Source organism: Wyeomyia smithii, chromosome 1 (genome assembly GCF_029784165.1).
Source record: "Wyeomyia smithii strain HCP4-BCI-WySm-NY-G18 chromosome 1, ASM2978416v1, whole genome shotgun sequence".
NCBI lineage: Eukaryota > Metazoa > Arthropoda > Insecta > Diptera > Culicidae > Wyeomyia > Wyeomyia smithii.
Window position 1 is genome coordinate 172,184,614 of NC_073694.1, and position 12,161 is coordinate 172,196,774.

At 39.3% G+C, this 12,161-nt stretch overlaps 2 protein-coding genes across 4 annotated transcripts in view; one reads left to right on the forward strand and one right to left on the reverse strand.

The window, feature by feature from the left end:
- LOC129719102 (fatty acid hydroxylase domain-containing protein 2-like) overlaps nucleotides 1-1,295 on the forward strand; it is a 46,749-nt gene extending 45,454 nt beyond the window's left edge. The window contains exon 4 of the mRNA XM_055670500.1: nucleotides 1,069-1,295. Within this exon, the coding sequence (XP_055526475.1) occupies nucleotides 1,069-1,216 (148 nt within the window). The 3' untranslated portion in view covers nucleotides 1,217-1,295. The remainder of the gene's footprint in view (nucleotides 1-1,068) is intronic.
- A 58-nt stretch (nucleotides 1,296-1,353) lies between these two features.
- Nucleotides 1,354-12,161, reverse strand: part of LOC129719101 (enolase-phosphatase E1) — a 29,495-nt gene continuing 18,687 nt past the window's right edge. Inside the window, exons 2-7 of one of the 3 annotated variants that reach the window (XM_055670497.1) lie at nucleotides 11,864-12,019; nucleotides 7,898-8,034; nucleotides 7,486-7,742; nucleotides 7,103-7,305; nucleotides 4,297-4,795; nucleotides 1,354-3,992 (exon numbers count right to left, since the gene is read on the reverse strand). In XM_055670497.1, coding sequence (XP_055526472.1) covers nucleotides 2,752-3,992; nucleotides 4,297-4,795; nucleotides 7,103-7,305; nucleotides 7,486-7,742; nucleotides 7,898-8,034; nucleotides 11,864-12,019 — 2,493 coding nt within the window. In that variant the 3' untranslated portion in view covers nucleotides 1,354-2,751. Of the gene's footprint in view, nucleotides 3,993-4,296; nucleotides 4,799-7,102; nucleotides 7,306-7,485; nucleotides 7,743-7,897; nucleotides 8,035-11,863; nucleotides 12,020-12,161 lie in introns of all 3 variants that reach the window. The other 2 variants (XM_055670498.1, XM_055670496.1) reach the window with 2 other exon arrangements.

The following is a 12,161-nucleotide window of genomic DNA, read 5'->3' on the forward strand; positions in this document are numbered from 1 at the left end:
GCACTAAGAAAAATGGCGGCAACTCGTTAATGAGAATGACAGCTGTATTGCCGAAACACGGCAACGAGTAAAATTTGTGCCAAGATACCAGTAATGTTTTTGCTGACCTCAGCATCAACAGTGTTTAACGATAAATTCGGCAAAAAATAGAGACGAGATTCGTCAAGCTTAGTTTTTTGGACGAAGTCTCGGCAAAATGATCTGACAACTGTCGGCAACCGGCATTTTTTTGCTGAAATACCGGTTGAATCCAAAGTTGCCGAGTGAACTCGGATGTTTTTTTGCCGAGCTCGAGATCCAGTTTTAAGTGTGTACGTGGTGTTTTTACGCGGCACGTATCTCCCGCGCAAAAAGCGACTTTAGTGTATAGGGAACCTATAATAAACATAGAGAGACACTGGCGTAGCGTGGGGGGAGGGAGGGGGGGCGATCCGCCCCGGGTGTCACCCGCTAGGGGGTGACACCCGTGAGGAAAATTTTCATACGTATCGCCCTCAAAAAAAAAAAGATTAGAGTAGATTTACTTATCTTTCAAATCGGGTAAATAAAATCCGCGCTATTGCAAAAAAATCCCGTTTGAAAATACGTATCAAAAAAAAAAAAAAAAACCCGCGTAAGAAAGAGTGTGTATAATCCCAACCATTTTTAAAAAAATGGGTAGATTAAGTGCAATTGAAAACGAACGAAAATGATTTCACTGCAACCTGGTGGGGGTGACACCCACGGGGAGAAGAGGTGACACCCAAATTTCCCGCCCCGGGTGTCACCCGGTCACGCTACGCCACTGTAGAGAGAAGACAAGACCGCTCACCGTTAGGGGTCCCATCCACATTCTTCGTGGCCGATTCTTAACGATTTTGATATTTTGAATTTCCTGTTCACTCTTTGTCTGTCTCGATTTTGAATCCATCAAATTTCTTACAAACCAAGATTCACTAATAAGTTAGCTTATATTAACAATATTTTGTCGATTGATTCCTTAAAAGCCAGAAAAGTGAGGTTGATCAGAACTTGGATTTAAGGATGGAAATTGATGACGATATTAAAAAGGTGTTCATGCACTTTCAGGTTTAACCAGTGTTATGGCGTTCTCGGACTGCTAGATTGGTTGCACGGAACCGACGTAACGTTTCGTCGGTCCAGATCCTTCAAACGTCACCGACACCTTTATGGCACCAGTTCTGCTAGGGAACTCTACCCGGACGTTGATGAATAGCAAACATGGCGGTATCAGGTTGCAGTGCAGGGCAATAACATTATTGAAATAAAACAAATCATGGACATTTCAGTTGAAACATTCGATCTCGAATACTATTTTCGTGGATGTTTTCTTTCAAGGAACCCGGGTCCGTATTGAATCGTTTTTAAAATATTACTGATTAGTTTATTTCCATCTTTATGATTTTTTTGTTGTTGTTTCATCGTTTTCATTTGAATCATTTTGTTTTATTAGTTTAATTTACGTACTTCGAACGAAGTTGGCTTACGTTATCCCTTAAATACTTCAGGATGGAAAACATTCAAAAAGTGACACGCTAGCTTTCCACATTTCATGTTTGATATCAATATTGACACAATAATTGTGATTTCACATTACGATTCTTCTTCTGCTCTCTACGTTTTCAATATACAATATAACTTAGCAGCGGACAGACGAGAACGGAGAAGAGAAGTTTCTAATATGGTTATAGTTTACACCGTTACGCCTGTGTGTCACTGCAAAACTTGAAAAGACAAAATAAGCATTAGTAGTCGCGGTAATACTGTCCTCTCGTGATTCCGTAACAAGGAACTGTAACGCTTGTATTGTAGCATGCGGAATGTTCCTGACTCTGTAGCTGTGATGAGACTTTGACAATTAGTGGGTTCATTGGATAAAACACCATTTTCTTGATGACATCTCAATTTTTCTCTTTCTCCGATTGGGGCATTGACTGGTATACAGTTAGTTTTAAAAAATAATCTCAGGAACTATGATTGCTAGTTAGTCTTGTGCCATCGCATTGTGTCTTTGTTCTCGCTTGGAAGCAGGAAGACATATGTGTTTGTTATAAATGCAGTGAAAATACCTTGCTTGCCTTGCCTCGAGGGAATAAAGAGAAAAAGAGGATAATCAAAAGATTTTTTTTTAAATGGTACAGTTCAGTGGAATTTATGGTTTTAAAACAGTTACAAAATTTTCAATAGTTTCGGTAAAAGACTATTACAAGTTTGATTTAAATAAACATCACAAATTAAAAGTCTTGCGAGCTAAGTTGCATAATTTGATTTGCGGTTAACTCCTAACGTTTACTACTACAGTGGTTCATGTTGGATTTTATGCTGTTGATCAAGAAAGTTAATGTATGGTACTATGTTCTGCCTATCCTAAGATGATTGTGGTTCTTTTCTTCTAATGTTGGCAGTTTCCGAGTAGCAACCCGTGCTTTTTTTCTATTGTTAAAAAAAAATTGCGATAGTCCAAATTTTGCGTTGGGTTTATACGTGAACAAAAACTGGGAACAGCCCGTTCTATGTTCTGTAAAAAGGATAAAGCAATCCTTGTCTGTCCTTCTATAGTATAAATATTTATATAAAAATGTAATTAATTAATATTCACTTTTCGTCATAAGCACACAAGGGCATAATAGTTCCTTTGCGTTGTCCTTGCTCTTTAAACAAGTATTGAATCGCATTCTTCATTTCTCTCTCTCTACAGCTCTTTTTACCTACTTATCAACGGAGTTATTTTTATAACGTATGAGGGCCGATTTACGATTCCGCTTCGATTGGCGGCGTTGGAGCACTTGCTCCAACGTCGATAACTTTTTTGGACTTGATCTCGGTCACTAGATCAGTTGTGGAGGAAGCTGTGGAGGTACTGGTCGCAGTAGTAGTACTTGAGCTGTCGTTTTCATTACCGTTGGTAGTCGCCGCATCGGTGACCTCTTCCACATTGGTTGAGGATGTGTCGTTTTCCTTATCACTATCGCTTTTCTCTTCGTCGTGGGTGCCATTTGTTCCTCCGTTGGTGCTGATTTTTGGCTCGGCTTCGCCATTTTCCGGTACTCGTTGCTCTTCTTTACCACTGGTTGGCTCAGCTGAGGTTCCATTCTGATGCGTTCCGTTTTCGGTAGTTTTTTCTGTGACCGTGGTTGACACAGTTGCTTCCAAGTCAACATTTTTCTTTTCCTCGGTAGCTGCTGGTTTTGATTCTTCGGTTTTTACGGAATCTGTTTCCATCTTTTCTGTAGTAGTTGGCGTAACTGTTTTCTTCTCTACTTCTGGTTTACTATCTGCAGCTGCGACCGAAGGTGATGCATCAGTTTCCATTGACTCTTCTTTGGCCTCAACCGCAACCTCTTCAACCGGACCGGTCGTAGTAACTTCAACTCTTTTGTCTTCTGGTACGGCCTCGACTGTACTGGATATATCGGCCTTTTGTTCCCTTTCCTTTTGTTTCTCCTCTATTGGATGTGCTTCTTCGACCGGCATTTCAGTAGTTGTTTCCTTTACCGTTTCAGTAGCCTTCTCTTTTTCGGGGACTGCCTCTTTTTCCTTAGGTTTTTCAGTTGATTTAACCATTTCTGTTTCAGCAGGTTTCACTTCCAGCTTCTCGGGAGCAGTCTCAGAAACTGTGTTAGTTACATTCGCAACGACGGTATCTGTCGTTTTCTTTTCCTCAGTGGAATCAGTTTTTATTTCAGTCAGGTTGTCTACAGCGACTGTACCCTCTTTCTTGGCTTCTGGTGTAGCTGACACATCGGTTTCAGAAGCTGTTGCGTCTGTTTTTGCCTCTTTCATAGTTATGTCCTCTTTCGCAGTTTCCTCTTTCTTGGCAGATATTGCCTCGACCGGATCAGCCGGTTTTCCAGACGCAATTTCGGTGGATTTTTCAGCGATTTTTGGTTCAGCTTCTTTTGTTGTTTCAGCCTTGGGTGTAGTAGATTCGGTTTGTGCTACTGTTTCCTCTTGTTTTGAGGTTTCGGTTGAGTTTATGGTTGAATCGACTGCTGAAAAACAAAAAATATTTATGAACAAAAGTCGTTTTACTAATAGGGGCGTTTTTCTTCCTAAACTGATAAATACTGTTCCATTGAAATTCTGAAAATTTCTCTCGAACGTATTACGATTTTTAAAATGTTTCTACTCAATAGATTTGGTTCTAATTTTACGTTCATTCACTCATGAAAAAAAAACTAATCTTCAACTTGGTAATGATTTGTATCTTGCAATCCTAGATCTTTTAAGTAGATTTTGAATCATCGTTTACTTTAAGCGTATACAAATAAACATTCAGGGAACCATTATCCTCACCTTCTTTAATATCTTTCGAATTAGTTGCGTCTTTGTCAGTCTTTGCCTCGTCAATTTCCATTTTCTCCGAGTCCTCCTTCGATTTTTTAGGAGGTGGAGCGGTTTCGGTACACTTCTTATCTTCGACTTTGTCCTCCTCTGGTTTATTCTCAACTTCCTTTTCCTGCTTAGTTTCGCTTATAGCGATTTCTTCTTGCTTGGCAACTTGCTTCTTTTGCTCACTATCAGGTTTTCTGTTTAACTCGTTTTTCTCACCGGCGGATATTTCTGTTTCTACCGCACTAGTGTCAGTCTTTTCAGTTACATCGGTTTCAGTTGGTTTGGTTTCCTTGGCACTGGCATCGGTCATCTCAACATCAACGTCCATCTTTTCGGCGACTGGTTGTTCGTCCTTCGTGTGGTTAGCACCGTTTTCTACAACGACTGCAGGGTTCTTCGGTAGTTCGTTTTCGGCCTCATCAGCGGTATTTCCGTTCACTTTGACGACTTTAGATGGTGGCTGCTAGAAGCGGTAAATTGCATGAAATAAAAAATATCTATCAATATTGGTTTGGTTACAATACTCATCATAAATTCAGTAATTGGGAAACAGTAGTGGTTACATTCATCAATGGTTCGTGTCCCTACTAGCAAAGCTTCCGTTTTCTGCAATAGGTGGCCCTCTAGTTATTATTTTAGCCAGGATACAAACCAGATAGGCGAATATAAAAAACAAAAAGAAACGAACAGAAAAGTACTTCTAACATGCAGGCATGATATAAAAGAGGGACACAACTATCGTGGCGCTGCCTTATGAAAGTTATACGTGTTGAGCAGGAGTAAGCTGGCAGCAACCAACAGTGCTGTCGTGGATCGAATCATGCATCGTTTCGAAGCGTTCCATTCGAGAAATAAGATATTACAGTGTGTTTGGTAATCGAGGTTTGTCGTACGATGATCAGTGGTTTAAACATATACTTTAAACGAAAGGATTGATTTGAAATTATCTAGATCGTTCGAAATGTGATAAGATACCTTAAAGAAAAGTAACCAAATTTCATATACTGTCAACCATTCGATCACCAACATTGTTATAGAGAGATCTTTTAAATCATCAAATCGGCTACGAGGTCTATGTTGAAACCTTACAGTATAAATAACAATTGTTAATAGTCTAACAATAGTTGAACCGAAAACTCTTTTTTTAATTATAGACCCCATCATCATTTCGAATATTTCACAAGACTTTTCTAGTGTATTCACTGCATTATTTTTTAAAATCACCTTAGTATCGTCAATTGATGTGAGTATAGCTTTTTTCAACTTGTTCAACTGATTTTACTATGCGTTGCAATCTCCCAACCGCTAGCGATGTCAGTCACAGAAAGCATCACAAAGTAAAATCTTGTAACAAGGGTAAAGTATTTTTGTATTTGAATGAACAAAAAAAAATCCCTTTCCCGAAAAAAAGACAAGTAAATAAAAATATGTACGAAATTACTGTAATTGTTGAAACAATGATAATAACCTGATTAGTTCTTTGAAACTACACAGTAGACTTTAAGCAAGTATATCATGATTGCTCTCCCAATTAGGCAAGCGAGAAATGTTTGAATAAGAACCAAAAAGTATGTCGTTTGACAAAGCCTTTCAACTAGCGCAACCGATATTAACACGAACGGACTCCATCTCTCGCACACCACGACGACCAGAAACGAAACTAAAAACGCTGCTTATTTAGCCACGATAGGATAGAAAACACACCATGATTTCATCGAAAAAGGGTAAGGGTTGGACAACCGAAATTTTGAATAAACACGACCGATTGGTTTTTCTGTTTGCAAAATCTTTCGATGAAATGAATCGGGATGCTTTACCCTGTCGCGCGCGGTTTGGCAAATGCTACGACTTTATTTCAACGCTTTCATCATCATCTTTACACGTCAGAGGAAAACATCTCGAAACAACCCATCGAAATTTATCGTTTATTTTCTCTTTTCTCTTAGTTTTGTTTTGCCTGTAGTTTTTTTTTTATTCCAGGAGCGAACAAATAGTCTCAAAGGCTTCCAAACACTCACTTCTTGGCCTTTTCGATATCCAGTGCAGATATTACAAGAAATAGAATCTAGTAACATCAACCTTCAACTTCTAGAATACTTAAGTACAATTTCATTCCTGCATTGAATTGGTATTCAGTTTTATTGTTTTCCAGTGACAATACTTTTATTTGATTCTTTTCGATTCTCACACGACTAATTGTAACATTAAATGTAGTTGTACTAGGGTAGGAATCGTTTTTCCCTTTCGTGTTTCGCTAAACATTAATTTTGATCTCTACTAGGAATAATTCACTTTCATTTGATTCTGATACTGGACACAGGAATCTGTTTCTTAAAATGATAGTTGTAAAAAAGAGTTTGTAGCAAGATTCGTATCACAAAAAAGCGAGAAAAAAACCTAAGCATATATGTCTAAATAAATCAGGTGGATTTGGTATTGACACTCAAAAACGAATATCAAGTTCTTTTCTGTTCTTCAGTCCAGTTCAACGTCAAATGTAGGTCGGTGTCTTATCAATTAGAGAGATGAAATACGCTGCATGAGTTTCTTATTGATAAAAAATCCACTTTTACCGTAGCAATATTTTAACTATGTCAGAACTTTGTTTCGTGGTTACCATTACCATCTAGTGGGTTGTCAGATTGTTACTAGCACATACATATCGAGAATTTGTGTGTTTGTGTATGAATACGATTTCGTAAGTGTAAATGTGTAATAGCAAAAAATGGAAAGTAAAAGTAATGATTTAATGCTTATTGGGATATACCTGAGCTTCGTCGTCTTGGGCAGTTTCATCAATTTTGCGCTTGCCAGCGCCGTTGGTCGATTCCTCCTCGACTGCTTCGATTGGGATGTCGGTGAACGACGAGATTACGGTGAATTCCTTGCGGTCATCCTCGGACAGCTCGGCATTGCCGGGTCTGTCCAGGAGCACCACATTTAGACCGGCTTCCTTGGCAGCTTTAGCTTCTGTTAGATTGTAAAAAAGGAATGAGAAAAGAGAGAGAAAAAAAGCGCATATATGTTGAGATTATTTTTAACAATGAATTGAAACGAATAGCTGACGATTATTATACATATGCGGCGCTGCAGTACCAAAGGCGGACATAATCGAGGCGTTTTGAGTATTAAATAGAAAGCGACACTCACCGGCAATGATGTCAGTTAAGAAAAGAGCCTCTTCGGCACTGACTTCGATGTTCTTAAGAATGGCTGCGTAACTGTCCTTCTCCTGCTTAGCGCCAATTTTGGTGTCGTAATGACCAGCTAAATACTTTACCAGATCGCCCTGTTCGCTGTGTTCAAACAGCAACTTTTGAGCGTCGACGCTTCCGCTTGAATAGATATAGATTTTTCGTCCCGCTTGTGTCCACTGTTCAAATGCTTTCGAGACGTCTTCGTATACGCTGTAGAATAATGACGGAGCGAGTGGGAGATTGTTTGTTGTTAATCGCGGAATGGTCAATAAGAATCAACGAAGCATAATACCGTTGGAGGTACATACTCAAATTGCTCTGATCTGTTTATATTCATCCAAATAATAATAAAACGTTATACTTACTGTCCCTTAATAGAACCATCTTTGTAGCCTTTGGCCCAAACTAGACCTTGCAAAGTTTTTAACGAGCCGGTCTTGCGATCGAGAGACATTTGCCATTCGACATTCTTGACGATATCGGGAATGACATCCTCCGAGTCCTGCGTTAAGAAAAACAACATAAAAAAAACTTTAGAATAATGTGTGAAAATAAGTAAAATGTACGTCCTTCCCATATGCGAACTAGTGAAACCCGAACATCGAAAAGCTGTGTGTGGTTGTATTGTTTGAAAATATAAAGTGTTAATATCGGATACAACAGTATAGAGTTCAGGGATCTTGAAACTATCGAGTAACTAGTTAAAGAAGAGGTGAAATTTACATAATTGGTAGGTATAAACACTGAACATTAAAATTTTGTGTGCGAACGAACAACACGAATCTGTCTTGTAACATTTGCCGTTTCACAGCAGAGTACATCGTGGTGCTTTTATGGAGTGATCGTGGTAGATACCAAGCTCGAGCTTTGAGCGGTCGTTCAAGCACTTTTCATAGTTGCTCCTCCGTGATGGATCTCAGCAAGTAAAATTGCACAAAGAACCACAGATAAATGACTATTTGGGATTAAGTTATTATCTCCCATGTACAACAATTCAGTAGCTTTCGCTATGTGAAGACCGCCTCAAGGTTATGGAGTCCGCTTTGACAAGCAAACGGTTATGAGTTCGAGTAGAATTAGACCGCTCGGTGTCAGAGGGACTTTACGCATTGGTTTATTCTCAGGCTCCATCCCATCCCCCTACTTTGGCCCTTCCCTCACGCTAAAATCCAGAAAAAAGTCCAGGCAGTTATAATTGCCGATACTTTGCAGAGTAACCATACGAGGCTCGGGGTAAATAGCCAGCAGTAAGCAGTAGGATTTAAAATAGGCGTGTTAAGGGAAAGACAGAAGTATAAAAATCCGTCACTGACCACGGTGATAAAAAGTACCTTTCTTTCCCGTTATAGTCGTCAGAGATGCAGAGTTAAATTCGGTCTCTGACAACAACGGTTGTAACACTTCTTTCTTTCTTTGATTCCTTGCGTCTGCAAATGTATGTATCTGCGGTCGATGTTAGGCTTCTGTGCATCAACACGATCACGGAAATATCCATATTGGGTGGTATTTGGTCACTTTAGACAGTTTTCCAGAAACCGGGAGTCGTTATCTTGGACTTTATAAAGCAAAGCAAAAAAAAACAAAGCCTTGGTGTTACATTCCGTATTGGAACTCGACCTTCTGTTTTACTATACAGACTTCGCAGCCGAATAACAAGTGTACAGGACAATTGCGGGGCTAGCGCTACGATCCTACTGACACTAACAGTCTCCCTAAGCCGGGACTTGAACATATAATGACTGGCTTATTAGGCCAGCATCCTACTTCGAGACCAGCTGGGAGTGGACTTCATATTAAGTGGAAATCGGCCAAAGGAGGCAAATGCTCTGGTCCTTCCGATATGAGAGGCCCCCCTATTTCTGGGCCTGCCTCTTCTTAAAGGATTTTTTTACTCGTCACCTTCCAGCGAAGGGTAATCATTTCAAAATTTTAAATTTTCTTACCTCTGATTTTGTTAAGAAAAGAGCCCCGAGCCTCTAGCACCTAAACCCGGCCCTCAGAAGAGGGCTCCCAAAACCTACACATGCCAAATTTGGTTCCATTCACTTCATTTGTTCTAGAGTTGGGAAGAAATTTGTTTTTCTTCCGTGCGGGAGCCCTCTCTTTCAGAAGAGAGAGGGGTGTCGTACAATCATGAAAATTTTTCTTGCTCCCAAACTGCCGCTATTCGCATAATAGTCCTATGTAAAAGCTGCGATTTCTATGTGAAATTTGCGAAAATGGGTCCATTTTTGCATGTTTTTCAAGAATAGCCATAAAAAAGTAAGGTTTGATTCGCACAACCTCTGTTTTTATGGCTACTCTTGTAAAGCATGCCAAAATGGACCCATTTCCGCGAAAAAAAAAAAACCTAGGACTTTTACATAGGACTGTTATGCGAATAGCGGCAGCAAAAGTCTTAACATGACGAATTTGGTTATATATGCTTGATTGGTTCTCGAGTTGAACGAAAATTGTGTTTCATTTGAATGGGACCCCTCCCTTCCAGAAGAGAGAGGGTGTCGAACCACCATGCAAATATTTCTTGGCTTTAAAAACATGTCCAATTCGGTTCTATTTACTTAGTTTTCGAGATGTGCAGAATTTTTTTTTAATGGAACCCCTTCTTACGGAAGAGGGAACCACCACCGAACCACCATGTTACCCCTAAAAATATTCACATGATAAATTGGGTTGTATTTGCTTGATTGGTTATCGAGTTGTGCGAAATTTGTGTTTCATTTATATCGGACCTCTTCCTTCCAGAAGAGAGAGGGTGTCGAACCACCATGGAAATATCTTTTGGCTTCAAAAACTTTTACATTTTGGTTCCATTTACTTGATTAGTTACCCCTAAAAACATTTATATGCCAAATTTGGTTGTATTTCCTTGATTGGTTCACGAGTTGAGCGAAATTCATGTTTCACTTGTATGGGACCCGAACAACCATTGAAAAAGTTTTCACTTTTAAAAACTTTTACCTGCCAAACTTGGCTCCATTTACTTGATTAGTTCTCGAGATGTGCAGGAAATTGTGTTTCATTTGTATGGAATCCCTCCCTGCCAAAATAGGGAGGTGCCCCGAATTATCTTAGTAATTTTTTCCGCCCCTAAAACCTCTATATACACAAAATTCCACGCCGATCGGTTCAGTAGTTTCCGAGCCTATATGGATCAGACAGACAGACAGGACTGCAATTTTATATTATCCAGAAGATTTTATTTTGAAATTTCGAGAAACAGGTGATATGATTCTCCTTTCACTTTTATTTTTTTTTGTGGAAATTAGTGGGGCAGTTAGAGACATTTCTGTAACGACATACAAACCCTGTTCGATTTTAGTACCGTTTTTATTTTGACACGGTTCGATTTTAGCACACATGTGCCAAAAAATGAACGGTTTTTATCATATTTTTTGGTTTTCGCGTGTTTCTTTCATCTATGTTAAGTTGACGGGAAGCCCTAACGTAATTGGTAACCACGCTAGTGGCCTGGGTTCGATTCCCAAAGTTGACTCAGGTGTTGTCAATGGTTGTGGGGTAGCATAACCTACTTACAACCAACCCACCTGGTATATTTTCTGGACTTTTCATCTCATGAGGAAGTAAAGCATCAACGGATTGTATGTTAGGGCCCTGGGGGCCTCCTCGGGTATCGGTAATTTGTACAACAGTGGTGGATTTATACCGACGGAAAATAGGCGAATAATAATATATATAAAAAAAAAACAATTTAAGCTCAATAACCGCCAAACGAAAGGTCTTTTATGTTGTCGGAGTAGATGGCGGTCAACCGGTTCCGGATACGGTTTTTTTGCAACTTGTAGAGCCGCGTAATCGATAAAAACTGCCAGTAACGGGGAGAACGCATTTCTCCAGTTTGTGTAATTTCAAATACTATACATTTGTTTGATTAGTGGTAAGAAGGACTTTGATAGGTGCTTGTGTTTCTTTAACGCTGCATATCGTCAATTGAATTTAATACTGGCACAACTCAAAATTTTGCAGTCTTGAATTTTTCATGATAAACGATGCCAAATACTACTAAGTTTCATCTCCTTAATCCCCGGTTCAAAATTCACAAAAACTCCAGAGTTATAAGTAGATGTACCCCAATGAGGTTCTAATCATATAACTTGCTTATTATAGGCACATAATAGACCTAAACACGTTCAATGAAAATCGGAAGTCCTAAAATTTGGAAATGAAAAAAGAATTGACGCTAATTGTTTAACAATTTTTCCTCGAAACTATTTTGAGTTCAACTGACGATATGTTTCTATCATTAGAATCTGTCGTTAATAGGACGAGCCAGCGTTACAATGGAAGCTAGTAGCGCGGATTACACTTACCTCAGCGGGAATAGTTACAACACCTTCAACCTCGGCCTTCTTGTCCTCTTCTGCTTGTTCGCGCAGCGCAGCCACCACTGTTTTGGTTGCATCGTCGTTCCAATGTGTTTTGAGATATTCCTCAACATTTTTCAGTGCGTAAGGAAATAGAACGTCCTGTAAAAAGAGTGAAAAGAAAAAAAAATAATGTGAAGTAAAGTGCAATAGTGTAGGTGAACAGAGATTTAGGTGATTAAACAAAGGCAAACGAAAGACTACAGAGTTATGTACAATATTTGCGAAACTATACGAAGTATTT